The sequence below is a fragment of the Heteronotia binoei genome, chromosome 8, assembly GCF_032191835.1.
Source record: "Heteronotia binoei isolate CCM8104 ecotype False Entrance Well chromosome 8, APGP_CSIRO_Hbin_v1, whole genome shotgun sequence".
Taxonomy (NCBI): Eukaryota; Metazoa; Chordata; class Lepidosauria; order Squamata; family Gekkonidae; genus Heteronotia; species Heteronotia binoei.
The window spans coordinates 100,884,189-100,896,671 of NC_083230.1; the positions used below are offsets into that span (position 1 = coordinate 100,884,189).

The 12,483-nt window shown below is 44.5% G+C and overlaps 1 protein-coding gene across 1 annotated transcript in view; it reads left to right on the plus strand.

Moving 5' to 3' along the window:
* The window catches only part of TMTC1 (transmembrane O-mannosyltransferase targeting cadherins 1), a 246,580-nt gene that overhangs the window by 139,207 nt on the left and 94,890 nt on the right, over positions 1 to 12,483 (plus strand). The window contains exon 10 of the mRNA XM_060245730.1: positions 10,104 to 10,268. Coding sequence (XP_060101713.1) covers positions 10,104 to 10,268 — 165 coding nt within the window. The remainder of the gene's footprint in view (positions 1 to 10,103; positions 10,269 to 12,483) is intronic.

Sequence of the window (12,483 nt, forward strand, 5' to 3'; positions counted from 1 at the left end):
CCCATTTCTATGAATGGGTGTAAAAGTTAGACAACGAACAAAGCTGACAGGAAGAAAATTGGTTCCTTTGAAATGTAGTGTTGGAGAAGAGTTATGGATATTCTATACCACCTCAAAGACAAAATAAATAGCTTCTAGATCAAATGAAGCCCATATTCTCTCACATTGAGAGCCAGTTTGCTGTAGTGGTTAAGTGTGCAGACTCTTATCTGGGAGAACTGGATTTGATTCCCCACTCCTCCACTTGCAGCTGCTGGAATGGCCTTGGGTCAGCCAAAGCTCTCACAGAGCTGTCCTTGAAAGGGCAGCATCTGTGAGAGCTCTCTCAGCCCCACCTACCTCACAGGGGGTCTGTTGTGGGGGGGGAAGGTAAAAGGAGATTGTGACTGCTCTTTGACTCAGAGGCCGTTTTCGCACTAGCGTTTACTCCGGCGTAGCACCCCATTTACCTCCGGATCTTTTCCTGGTTTTCCCACCTGTTGCTCCGGCGCTGCGGTTTGCTCCGGCGCTGCAGGGGTTTCACGCCGGAGTATCTAGATCCACCTCCTTCCGGAGTTTTTGAAAACCTCCGGATCCACTCCGCGGAGTTTTCTGTGGGAAATCCATCCACGCCGGATCGACTGCTGTGTGGGCGGCACCCTCTCCCTTTCCGTCCTCCCACCCCATCCACCCCCTTGGCCAATCATCAGCCTTTCGCTGCAGCCAATCCATAAGCAGCAGCAGCACACGTGATGCGGTTTGTCCAAGAAAAGAAGGGGAGGGAACAGCTCGATGTTACGTTAGTACGTTAGTACGTCATTACGCAACCAGACTTGCGCTTAAAAAAAAAATGACTGACAGTCGATGCCAGTGGGAAAACGATTTGAGCCGGGGCTTCAGGGAAGGCGACTCCGCAAAGAGTCACTAGTGGGAAAATGAGAAAAATGATCCGGACATAATTGCGCCGCGGAATAAGGGGAGCAAACGCTAAGTGCGAAAACGACCATAGATTCAGAGTATAGGGCAGGATATAAATCCAGTATCAATATCATCTCTAGAAGCTAAAATTACTAAATGTAGGCAATTGTACTTTGGTCACATTGGCTTAACACTTTCCTGGGAGTAAGTGCCACTGAATAAAATAGAACTGACTTCTGAGTAAACCTGGCTTGCTCTGATCATGAGGAGACAGTCAGTGGAAAGGACAATAATTCTAGGAAAAGATCCTCTTTTTCCTGCTGCCTTAGACAAGAGATGAATTGACTCTATGAAGGAAGTTACAGCTGTCAGAGACTGTCAACGATAGGACGTTTGGAGTACATTAATTCATACTGTCTCCATAAGTCTGAAGCTACTTGATGGCACAACACATACACATATAAAGGGGGTTTCTTTGAGTAATACTTGTGAGTTAAGTTTTGTGATTGGTCGTGGCACTGCCTTTCACCTTTTGCTTGTTTCCACATATTGTAGATCTGCACCAGTCAAAACTTGGGTCCACTGAGCCCATGTTTCTCAAAAGCTGCAGTATGTTCATCTTTCCCCCCCTTAAAACAGGAAATTGCATTCGGTGTAACAGGCCAAAAGAAGATTTGATACCTTTTTAAATTGGCTTTTTTAAAAAATGAAAGATGTGAAGTGACTTTTGCAGTTATTTTTACTTGACCTCTGTTAATAGCATTTTGTTCAATAGCAATTAAAATTCATAGTGTGATTGAGGATGCGAGAATGGAATTGAAATTTTCATGAGGTGGGTGACCTCTTAAAATCATGAAAAGAGAGTTCTGTTTCTTCTGCCAAGGATTCTGTTGTTATTCACTTGGTTCCAGGGTGTACCTTTTTCTTTCTAGCTTCCTGATTGGAATGCTAGTTTTTCCATGTCATTTGCCCTCTCTGTTTCTGGTGTATGTTATTTGATTAAACATGCCACAGTCAGTCCTGAAAATCCAAAGTTTTGCATGTTTATAGCAATGCTGTTGGTAATACAAGGAACAAAACTGAGGCTCTGTGGCTGGTTACAAACGGGTGGTTTAAGCCACCCTGGTGACAGCAGGCAAGCAGATTTAAAAAGTGTGTCCAGACATGCACATCGGTCTGCCGTTCCCGTCCTGCATGCACCCTGCCTGGCCGGCAGGAGAGCCGCCTCAGAAAAGTACCACTTCCAAAGTGGCACCTGATTTCTGAAGCGGCTCTGAGCAGCCTCCCTGGCTGTCTGGACGGCCAGGGAGCACCTGGGGAGTGTCTGGGGAGCGACAGATATGTGCATGAGCGCTCTGGATTCTCTCCAGGGTACCTGCTGCCAGTCCCTGTTCCAGGGGCAGGCTGCACGCGTCTGGACGCTTCTGGGCACTCCTTTTCCAGCCAGTTCAGTGTGGGGCAGCTTGATGCCACCCTGAGCCAGCTGTCTGTAAGCAGCCAACTTTGGGGTAGTCTTCGGTTTGTTTCTTTTAATTTTCCTTGAACATACCTCTGTATGTAAACTGGTGATTATTTTGGCTCAGAAAATGAGCTCTGAACCATGGGGTTCACTCATTCAGATCTTGCCTCTGTCACAAACGTATTTAGTAGCAGCATACAATATGGTGTATGTCACATTGACTTCCTTTACACTGTAATGAGTCTTTACACAGGGATGTTCTGAGGATCAAAGATGGGTATGAAGCACTTTGAACACTGAAAGCACTACACAAATGCTGACTGTTGAGTATATATATTTGAGTTGAAGTAAATTTAATATGTACTACTTATACAGCATGAGGTTTCTAGTGATCACTTTTATACCTAGAAAACTGCATGTGTTTGTCCAAACAGGAGTAAACGAATGCAGTTTTTATGTTTACTAGGAATTGAACTCATGAAGCTATCCTATACTGAAATGGACCATTTGTCAATGAAGTCCAGATCTTCTATTGTAACTGGCAGCAGCAGTCCAAGGGTCTTAGGCAGAGGTCCTTCACATCTCCTAATGAAAGACCCCTTTTCCTGGAGATGCCAAGGATAGAACCTGGGACCTTCTGCATGCAAAACAATGCCCCCTGCTCTTAGGGATCCTTAGGTTATATTCTTCTGATCAGATGGTTTTTCTTCAGCAAATAGTTTTGTGGATTGCAGCCTTATTTACACCTATCAGAATGAGGTTTGAAACGTTACCTTACCATGAATTCATTAGTTGTCTGGCCTTTGGCAAATCATGGCCTGCTTGCATTCTTTTTATAAAATGGGGGAAATAGTGACCTTCCACACAGGTTTGCTGTGAGACATAAGAACATCAAAGACCTGCTGGATCAGACTGATAGTCCATCTAGTCCAGCATCCTGTCTCACACAGTGGCCAGCCAGTTTCTCCAGACGGACAACAGGTCATAGTGGCTGAAGCCTTCCCCTGAAGTTGCCTCCTGGCTCCAATTTTCAGGGGCTCAATACCTCTGAATGTGGAGGTTCCCCTCAGTCTATAGAAAATGTATTAAATAGAAGTTTGTTATTAAATAGAAAGGGTATGATCCAGCCAATGATACAGTTTTAATCCCTGTAAATTTCTTTGGGACTTAAGCACCCAGCAAATGGTCATTCCCACTGAAATCAGCAGGGCCTAAAGTATCTACCACCGACTGGATTGTGCTAAAATTAATTGCAATGAGGTTTATTTGCAATTAGTGAACTTCCACTGCTAATTTATTATAAGAGGGATTCTCCAGTGGTTGGCCGCAGAGTGTTTATTGGATGATGTGGTCAGTATAATAGCACTTCACTTCGTTTGCTATATCAGGAGCCTGGTGCTAATAAATCTATACACTTTGTGTGGGTTTTTTTTTTTTTTTTTTGCGGTGTGGGAAGGTCTGGTTTTGTTGGTCCTGAAGCTCCTGCCAATCAACTTAATTGGGTGAACTGGAATTATGAGAAACCGAAAAAACATTTGTTCTCTCTGCACATTTTCTCTTTGCCAATCATAATTTTATCCTTTAAATACCTTTATAATATTTATACACTTTTTTTCTTTCTTCCCAGTCATTTCTTTGATGAACTAACAAGTGTTTTTGCTGTTCTTGTAGGGGGGGGGGAGAGAAGTGCTCCAACCCCTCGATTCTTCAGAGGATTTAGGAATAGTGGGTTGGATTGAGTGCAGCATTTCTGGGGGTACAAGGACTTCCATCCAAGGATGCAGCATTATCATTTTCCCATCCCGTAACTGCCTGAAATGCTCCCCTCAGAATTTTGCTCCCAGGGGATGGGGACCTTCCAGAAGCAGAATTCCTTAGGAAATTTCTGACATCCGCAAGTGGAAGGAGCTAAGAAAGGTCGTTCTCTTTAGCCAGAGCAATTTGCACATGCAAAAACACTTAGTTTCATCCAACAGAGTGTATTGAGGCCTCACAGTCCAGAGTTTATATTCCAGGCGTTTTGACCTGGTCCTCTTGTCCATTCATTTGTCTTTGGAGGTCTTTTAACAGGGGGGCTAGCTAGAGGCTGAGTATATATACCAGTTGTCTTACAGACCTCATCTTCCTTCAGCTGGGGAAGAGACCTGAAGGATTCTAATCTCTGTGATTAGTATTGTATTAGGTAAAGTAATGAAAATTGATTGGCTCTAAACTTGTGATTGCTTGGAGAAACATTGCATATCCTATGATGCTGCAGCTGCAATTGTGGAAGTCATGGCTCAATGTATTAATTTAATGTTGTTAGCCGCCCTGAGCCTGCTTCGGCAGGGAGGGCAGGATACAAATAAAATAATGAATGAATGAATGAATGGCTAATATATTTTTGCCATATCACAGGCTGGGTTGCCTGAAGTGATCATGTACATAAACATGCATGGGGAATACTTGCATGATGAAAATATGGTCTCCCTGAAGCCTTCCTCACATATTTTAAAATGGAAGAAATAAAGACAATTTTGGTATTACAGTTTTCTGCCTCTGCAAACACTGTATGTTGCTATTGTTGGAAGAGGAGGACCTGACATTGTCTCCTAGCCTCAGGCTAGAGAGTTAGTTAGACAGACAGGCAGACTGTGGGTTTCTTTCCTGTTACTCTTGCTGCCTCTAGAACGAAGTAGGAGTCAAGTTTCACCTTTAAGACCCACAAAGTTTTATTCAGAATGTAAGCTTTCACCATCAGGTGAGGAATCAGGTACCTCGTCTGATGAGGTGTGCTTAGAGCATACGAAAGCTTACATTCTGAATAAAACTTCATTGGTCTTAAAGGTGCAACTTATTCCTGCTTTGTTCTATTGCTTCAGAACAACACGACTGCCCACTTGGATCTCTCTGGCTCTGTCCCTTTTCTTTTGATAACACAGAGAAACTCCTTCCTTCCTTCCTTCCTTCCTTCCTTCCTTCCTTCCTTCCTTCCTTCCTTCCTTCCTTCCTTCCTTCCTTCCTTCCTTCCTTCCTTCCTTCCTTCCTTCCTTCCTTCCTCCCTCCCTCCCTCCCTCCCTCCTTCCCTCCCTCCCTCCTACACAAAGAAGGGGCCGTTACTCAGCATCCAGGCCCATCCAAGGTAGTTAGATTAGACTTTGTCTCTCTAAACTTTACTATCTAGAATGCCGTTCCTAAATAAAAGGACTGCTGTTTGTCTTGAAACTGACAAGTGGCTCTGTGTAACTTTGTAACTCTGCCAGCATACGGAGTACAAAGGATTTCTGCTGTGTGTCGCCTAAATGCACTCTGCTAAATTGAGATGGGATACTGGATTAACTATACCAGTTATTCCCAACAGCTATTACAAAAGAGCTTTAAAAAAGATTCTTACCCAGATTTGAACATTTGACATTTGGGTCTGTGCCTGTTAATGTCAACACTCCAAAGAAAAATCTGATTGCTTTTTTTAAAAAAAGTGGTTGGGTTTCATAAGGACAAACAGGAGATGCTGTTGCTGTATAGTTTGGCAAAGACCAATGAATACACTGGAATAAAAGCCGAGGCATTGCCAGAGAACAAAAACAAATTAGCTCATGGCGCTATACGTCTAGACTGTAGATTTAGCTCTTTTAACTAAATAGCAAATGGGTCCTTTGGAGTGAAAAATGCGTTTTGGCCATATGCAAGATGGAGTTGGTATTTGGATAGATTTATAGTGATGATATCTGTGCATGTGAGCATCCTGGCATTGGTTTATATTTTAAGCAAACACATCAACTAATTTAAGAAACCATAAACTTTTTTTTTTGCAAAGATTTGTTTATTTGTAATTAGAAAAGCATGTCATAGGTTCAATCCGAATAGTATTTTTGGAGGGGGGGGACCACCTCTTGAAGGTCCTTTTTGTGGGCGAATGCAATTTTTAAAGTGATGTAGCACAGATTCCATGTATTTAGATGACTTATTTTCAGATTAAGGAAAATATTGTTTTGTAAAGTTATGTTGACTTAGTTAATTTAGATAATTGTTTTTTATATTTTATTTGCACTTTCCTTAATAAATCCAAAGCAATTTATGCTAAACAGTAAAATTTCCAGACAAAATAGCAATTATACATAAAAAAACCTAATCAGCCATTATGTTGGCAGTGAAGTGAAAATCAAAGTAAAACTCTTAATGTTGTATGAAAAGTTCCTCAGTTACTTAATGTTACTTGAGAATTTACTCATTTACTTACTGTTATATGAGAAGTTTCTCAGTTGAGCATCCAAGATGGCCCTTGAGATCCAGTTTGGTATAGTGGTTAAGTACAAGGACTCTTATCTGGGAGGGCCAGGTTTGATTCATCACTCCTTCACTTGCAGCTGCTGGAATGGCCTTGGGTCAGCCGTAGCTCTTGTAGGAGTTGTCCTTGAAAGGGCAGCTTCTATGAGATCTCACTTAGCCCCACCCACCTCAAAGAAACTGTTGTGGGGGAGGAAGGTAAAGGAGATTGTGATCGCTCTGAGATTCAGAATGAAGGGCAGGATATAAATCCAATATCTTCATCTTCTTCTTGAGTAAAAATGCCCAGTATTTTGAGTGACAGTTAATGATGGGCACCTATGGAACTTCAGGCAGAGAGAATTTTAGAGGGATGGTTTTATAACAGACCCCCTCAAACACACACATGGCTTGTTCCCATACAAAACACCTTGTTAAAGTATACAGTCTACGGTTCACAGAGCTGCCAGTGTAGCTCTGGATTTTTTGGTTTACAGTAATGTGATTGAGAACAAGAGGTAAGCAGCAGAAAGTCCCCTGGTTCAAAACTGAATCCAGTGGGTTGAGGTAGGTAAGCCACAATTTCTTCAACTGTGGTGTAAACATGAGATGGTAGAACAGACTGTGCCCTGACCTGGATGGCCCAGGTTAGCCTGATCTCGTCAGATCTCAGAAGCTAAGCAGGCTCAACTCTGATCAGTATTCATCTGGGAGACCACCATGGAATACCAGTGTCGCTATACAGAGGCAGGCAATGGCAAACCACCTCTTCCTGCTCGGTATTAAGAGGACGCTGTACTACAATGCCCATTGAAGTGGGTAAGCAGGAGGCTGGTGTTGCACCTGTGAGCACGTGGGGGTGGAGGGGACAGAGCGCGGCACTGTGTTGCAGCGTCACAGAGAAGGGGAGAGGGGGCGGCCCAGGGGTGCCCATGCGGAGGGGGCTGCGGGCAGTCAGTCCGCCTGGGGCGCCACGCACCCTAGGGCAGGGCCTGCTTGCACAGAATTAAAAAATGTTCCTCCCCAGAAGTTTGAAGTAGTACAATCCATTCTACCACTGCCAGATTCAGGGAATGGTCTTCAAATGCCTGATGGCATCCCCTCTCTGAAGCCAAGTAGGTGACTGTGTGAGAACTCCTGACTTTCTTAGAGGAGGCTAGGGTTGTCAGGTCCAATTCAAGAAATATCTGGGGACTTTGGGGGTGGAGCCAGGAGCAAGAGTGTGACAAGCATAATTAAACTCCAAAGGGAGTTCTGGCCATTACATTTAAAGGGACCGCACACTTTTTAAGTGCCTTCCCTCCATTGGAAATAATGAAGGATAGGGACACCTTCTTTTGGGACTCATAGAATTGGACCCCCTGGTCCAATCCTTTTGAAACTTGGAGGGTGTTTTGAGGAGACACACTGGATGCTATCCTGAAAATTTGGTTCCCTTACCTCAAAAAACAGCCCCCCAGAGCCCCAGATACCCATGGATTAATTCTCTATTATACCCTGTGGGAATTGGTTTCCATAGGGAATAATGGGGTTCACAACAGACATTTCCTCCCCCCCTCCACTTTCTGATGATCCTGAAGCGGATCCAAACTGGGGGATCCCCTGCCCCCACCTGGGAATTGGCAACCCTAGAGGAGACTTGGGGACTCTTTCCTTTCCATTCTCAGGGTCATTCCCCAAAGACTCCAGCTAAATAAAGACTGTTCACTTCCTGAGACCCTGGAGAGCTGCTTCCTGTCTAGGTAGATTGATTAATAGATTGACTTGGTGTAAGGCAGCTTCATAGGTTTTTCCTTCTAGTAATTTAAACTGATTGGGCCAATTCAGGCATAGTGCTGGTTATTCATTCAGCGCCAGAGTGTTGTGCTCGTGTGTTTCCTTGCTTCCTCCTTGCAAACCAAGATTAATATCATTACTTCCTCTTTAGCAGAACTCTAGTTTGTCCCAGCAGTTCAGATCAGCAAACTGTGGTTTGTACTGGCCTTTCAGACCATGATGGCATCTTGCAAAAGTATTATTTCTTGATCATTAGGGGTGTTTTATTGGCTACTTTTCTCCTCAAAGTGACATAAATTAACAACAACAATAATAAAACCACTGTCAAAATGCAGAGCGTGAGGGGTACAAAACAGACCAAAATATAACCAGCTATATCTTGTGCCAATCCTGATTCCCAAGGGCTAGTTTGTCAGAGGCCACAGGGAGATAGGCCAGGAGCTCTTTGGCTCTTACCCTTTATCTTACTTCTAAGAGCTTGCCTCTCTGACCATGCTCAAGCTTTATACCTGCAAACAAGAAGAGCAAACAAAAGCTCAGCTTCAGCTGGCAGCAATATGCCTTCCAGTCTGCCCTGTAGAAGCATGACTTACACAGGATCATATTTATTCCTGAGTGTTTAAATTCGATAGAAATTTTTCTTTTACTCTATTGGACCTCAAAATACAAGGGTTTTTTTCTGTTCAAAAATATTTAATCTTCAAGTGCTGGGGTCCTCAGCATGGTGCCATGGCCAACAACTTTTCTGGAGCCCACTGACTATTTTTAAAAAGTGGGTGTGGCCATATGGGGCTCTTCCCCAGGATGGCTTCTGATTGGACAATGAAAATCTGATTGGCTCTGCAGATTAAAATTACATTGTTTCAGTGGCAGCTGCCATAACAGCAGGGGTGGAATTCTTGCAGGAGCTCCTTTGCATATTAGGCCACACACCCCTGATGTAGCCAATCCTCCAAGAGCTTACAAGGCTCTTTTTTGTAAACTCTTGGAGGATTGGCTACATCAGGGGTGTGTGGCCTAATATGCAAAGGAGCTCCTGCTAGAATTCCACCCCTGCATAACAATGTTGATTTTATTCTCTCTCACTCCTCTTCTCCAATGTATTTTTTTAAAAATTCCACTTTCTCCCCTGCACTTGGGCTTCCTCTTTGTATGTGTGGTTCCTCTTCCCGTAGCAACCATTTTGTAGTTGTGCCCACTGCAATATGTCAGAATTCCAAAGGTTCCTACAAGCTCAAAAGGTTGGGAGCTCCAGCTCCTCCTCTAGCAGATGGTTTCCCACAAACTGAATCCTAGCATTGCAGATGAAAAAAAAGGTAGTCCCCTACGCAAGCACCAGTCGTTTCCAACTCTGGGGTGATGTTGCTTTCACAATGTTTTCACGGCAGACTTTTTACAGGATGGTTTGCCATTGCCTTCCCCAGTCTTCTACACTTCCCCCCACAGCAAGCTGGGTACTCATTTTACTGACCTCAGAAGGATGGAAGGCTGAGCCAACCTGGAGCCGGCTACCTGAAACCAGCTTCCGCTGGGATCGAACTCAGGTCGTGAGCAGAGGGTTCCGGCTGCAGTACTGCAGCTTTACCACTCTGCGCCACGGGACTCTTTTGCAGATGAATCATAGTTAAAATAAATCATGGCGTTGCATCATGTCTGAATGGAATGAAATTGTAACACTGAGACTCTGATATTTCTCTCTTTTCTCCTTTCGCCTTTGCCTTTTCAGTATGGGGTACTGCATCCTTTTGGTCCACGGCTTAAACAAGCTTTGCACATGGTTAAACAAATGGAGAGCCACTGCGATGACTATGTTGGCTTTGCTCCTGTTGCTGTTCTCCTGGAAAACCGTGAAGCAGAATGAAATCTGGTTGTCCAGGGAGTCTCTCTTCAGGTATGACTTTGCATCTGTGATTTCTGGAAGATATGATACTTAGCTGTACTAAATGCTTGGAACCAGTTACCTTGATGGGTTGTAGGTAGGCTATCATTTGGTAGAGTTTGGGTAGCCATCTGGATAGCCATCTGTCTATTTCTGGGCTTCCTTCATTGACCACAGATTGGACAATATGGTCTGCAAGGTCTTTTCCAACTCTGTCATTCATGATATTACAGCATAAAGGCAAAGACGAATAAAAAAGTGGCAGAACTTTCATTTGAAATTGCAAGGCTCTATGTCTACCTCTCTCTGTCTAGTGCATTTTCTTCCCACCCTTTTTCCAGTGGGTTTAGGGAGATATTCATGGTTCTCCCTTCTTTACTTTTATCTTCACAATAACTCTGGTGAGGCTGAGAGTGTAGGACTTGTTCAAGGTCACACATTGTGCCTGTTGCTGTCCTGGTGGTTTGGGGAGAGAAGGGAAAGAGCTGGTTTTGATTGTGTGTATACCTTGTGTTGGGCACCAGAGACAGATTAAGGATCCTGCTGGTGAACCATCTGCCTAGCTTAGCAGTGGGATCTCTGGCTGAACTGACGGAGGTAGTGTTGGACTTGACGCTGAGAATCTCATGGATGATTATCTGTGAGAATTTCAGCATACATACCAAGGATGCCTTGTCAGGTCAGGCTCAGGAATTCATGGTCGTCATGACAGCCATGGGCCCATCTTGGATTGTAGTGGGCCCAACACAAGAAAAAGGACCTTCTTTTCTCCAGTGAGCACCTAGAAGAAGAAGAATTGCAGATTTATACCCCTCCCTTCTCTCTGAATCAGAGACTCAGAGCGGCTTACAATCTCCTCCCCCCACAACAGACACCCTGTGAGGTGGGTGGGGCTGAGAGGGCTCTCACAGCAGCTGCCCTTTCAAGGACAACCACTGCCAGAGCTATGGCTAACCCAAGGCCATTCCAGCAGTGGCATGTGGAGGAGTGGGGAATCAAACCCGGTTCTCCCAGATAAGAGTCCACGCACTTAACCACTACACCAAACTGGCTCTCTGATTGAGCTCCTAGCTAATAATCTGTTTAGGGGACTGGAGGTTCAGTTCTTGTCAGGAACTCCTTTGCATATTAGGCCACACACCCCTGATGTCGTGAATCCTCCTGGAGCTTGCAGTCGGCCCTGTACTAAGAGCCCTGTAAGCTCTTGGAGGGTTGGCTACATCAGGGGTGTGTGGCCTAATATGCAAAGGAGTTCCTGATACAAAAAAAGCCCTGACAAGAACCGAACCTTGCAAAGGTTGATATTCTAGAAGGTCTGAATCCACTTGGCTTTTTCAGAGCAGGTTAAGAGCTTGGGAGTGCTCTTGGACCATATCTCAATGTTTGAAAAGCAAGTTGGTGCAGTTGGCCATGAGCACCTTCTATATCCTGCATCTGATTCATCAACTTTCTCTTTAGACTCAGCTGATCTGGCCATGCTGATCCACGCTTCTGTAACCTCATGATTGGATTACTGCAATGCATTCTACATAAGGCCAGCCTGAAGACAGCCCAGAAACTACAACTGGTACAGAATTTGGCAGTCTGACTAGTCTCAGGGGCTAACCACTGGGAACATATGTTGCCCAGCTTCATTGGCTGCTAACCTGCTTCAGAGTTCAATTCAAGATGCTGGTTATGCTCTTTAAAGCCCTTTACAACCTGGGACCCACATACTTGAAGGACCATCTCCTTCCGTATGTCCCTGTATGCCAATTACAGTCGTTAGATAGCCACATCTGTTGGCTATCCACTTAGGGTGGCCTGTCAAGCATCGATCAGAGTCCAGACTTTTCCCATTGCGGCTCTGGCTCTGTGGAATGGGCTCCCTGAAGAGGTGAGAAGGGCAGGCCTCAGATTCAGTGGGAGCTCACAGGAGCACAGCTCCTGAACCTTTCTGAGAGTTCCCCCTCCTCCTCCTGAGAGTTCCGTCTCCTTGTCCATTGAATAGTATGTGCAGCTGCATAGCAATCCCTGCATGAGCTCCACCATCTATTTTTCTACAAAACAACCCCTGGAGAAGGGTCTCTTCCTTGGAGATCCTCAGGAGACGCTGCAGGGCTTTCTTGTTTGCCAGGGCTTTTGAGGAGGGGTTGAACAGCAGGCATCTGTTAAGGGGTGTGGTTTGGGGGCTTGTTATTTTATCTTTGGCTCTAGCCGGGAATGTTTTAATTATTATTGTAAGCAG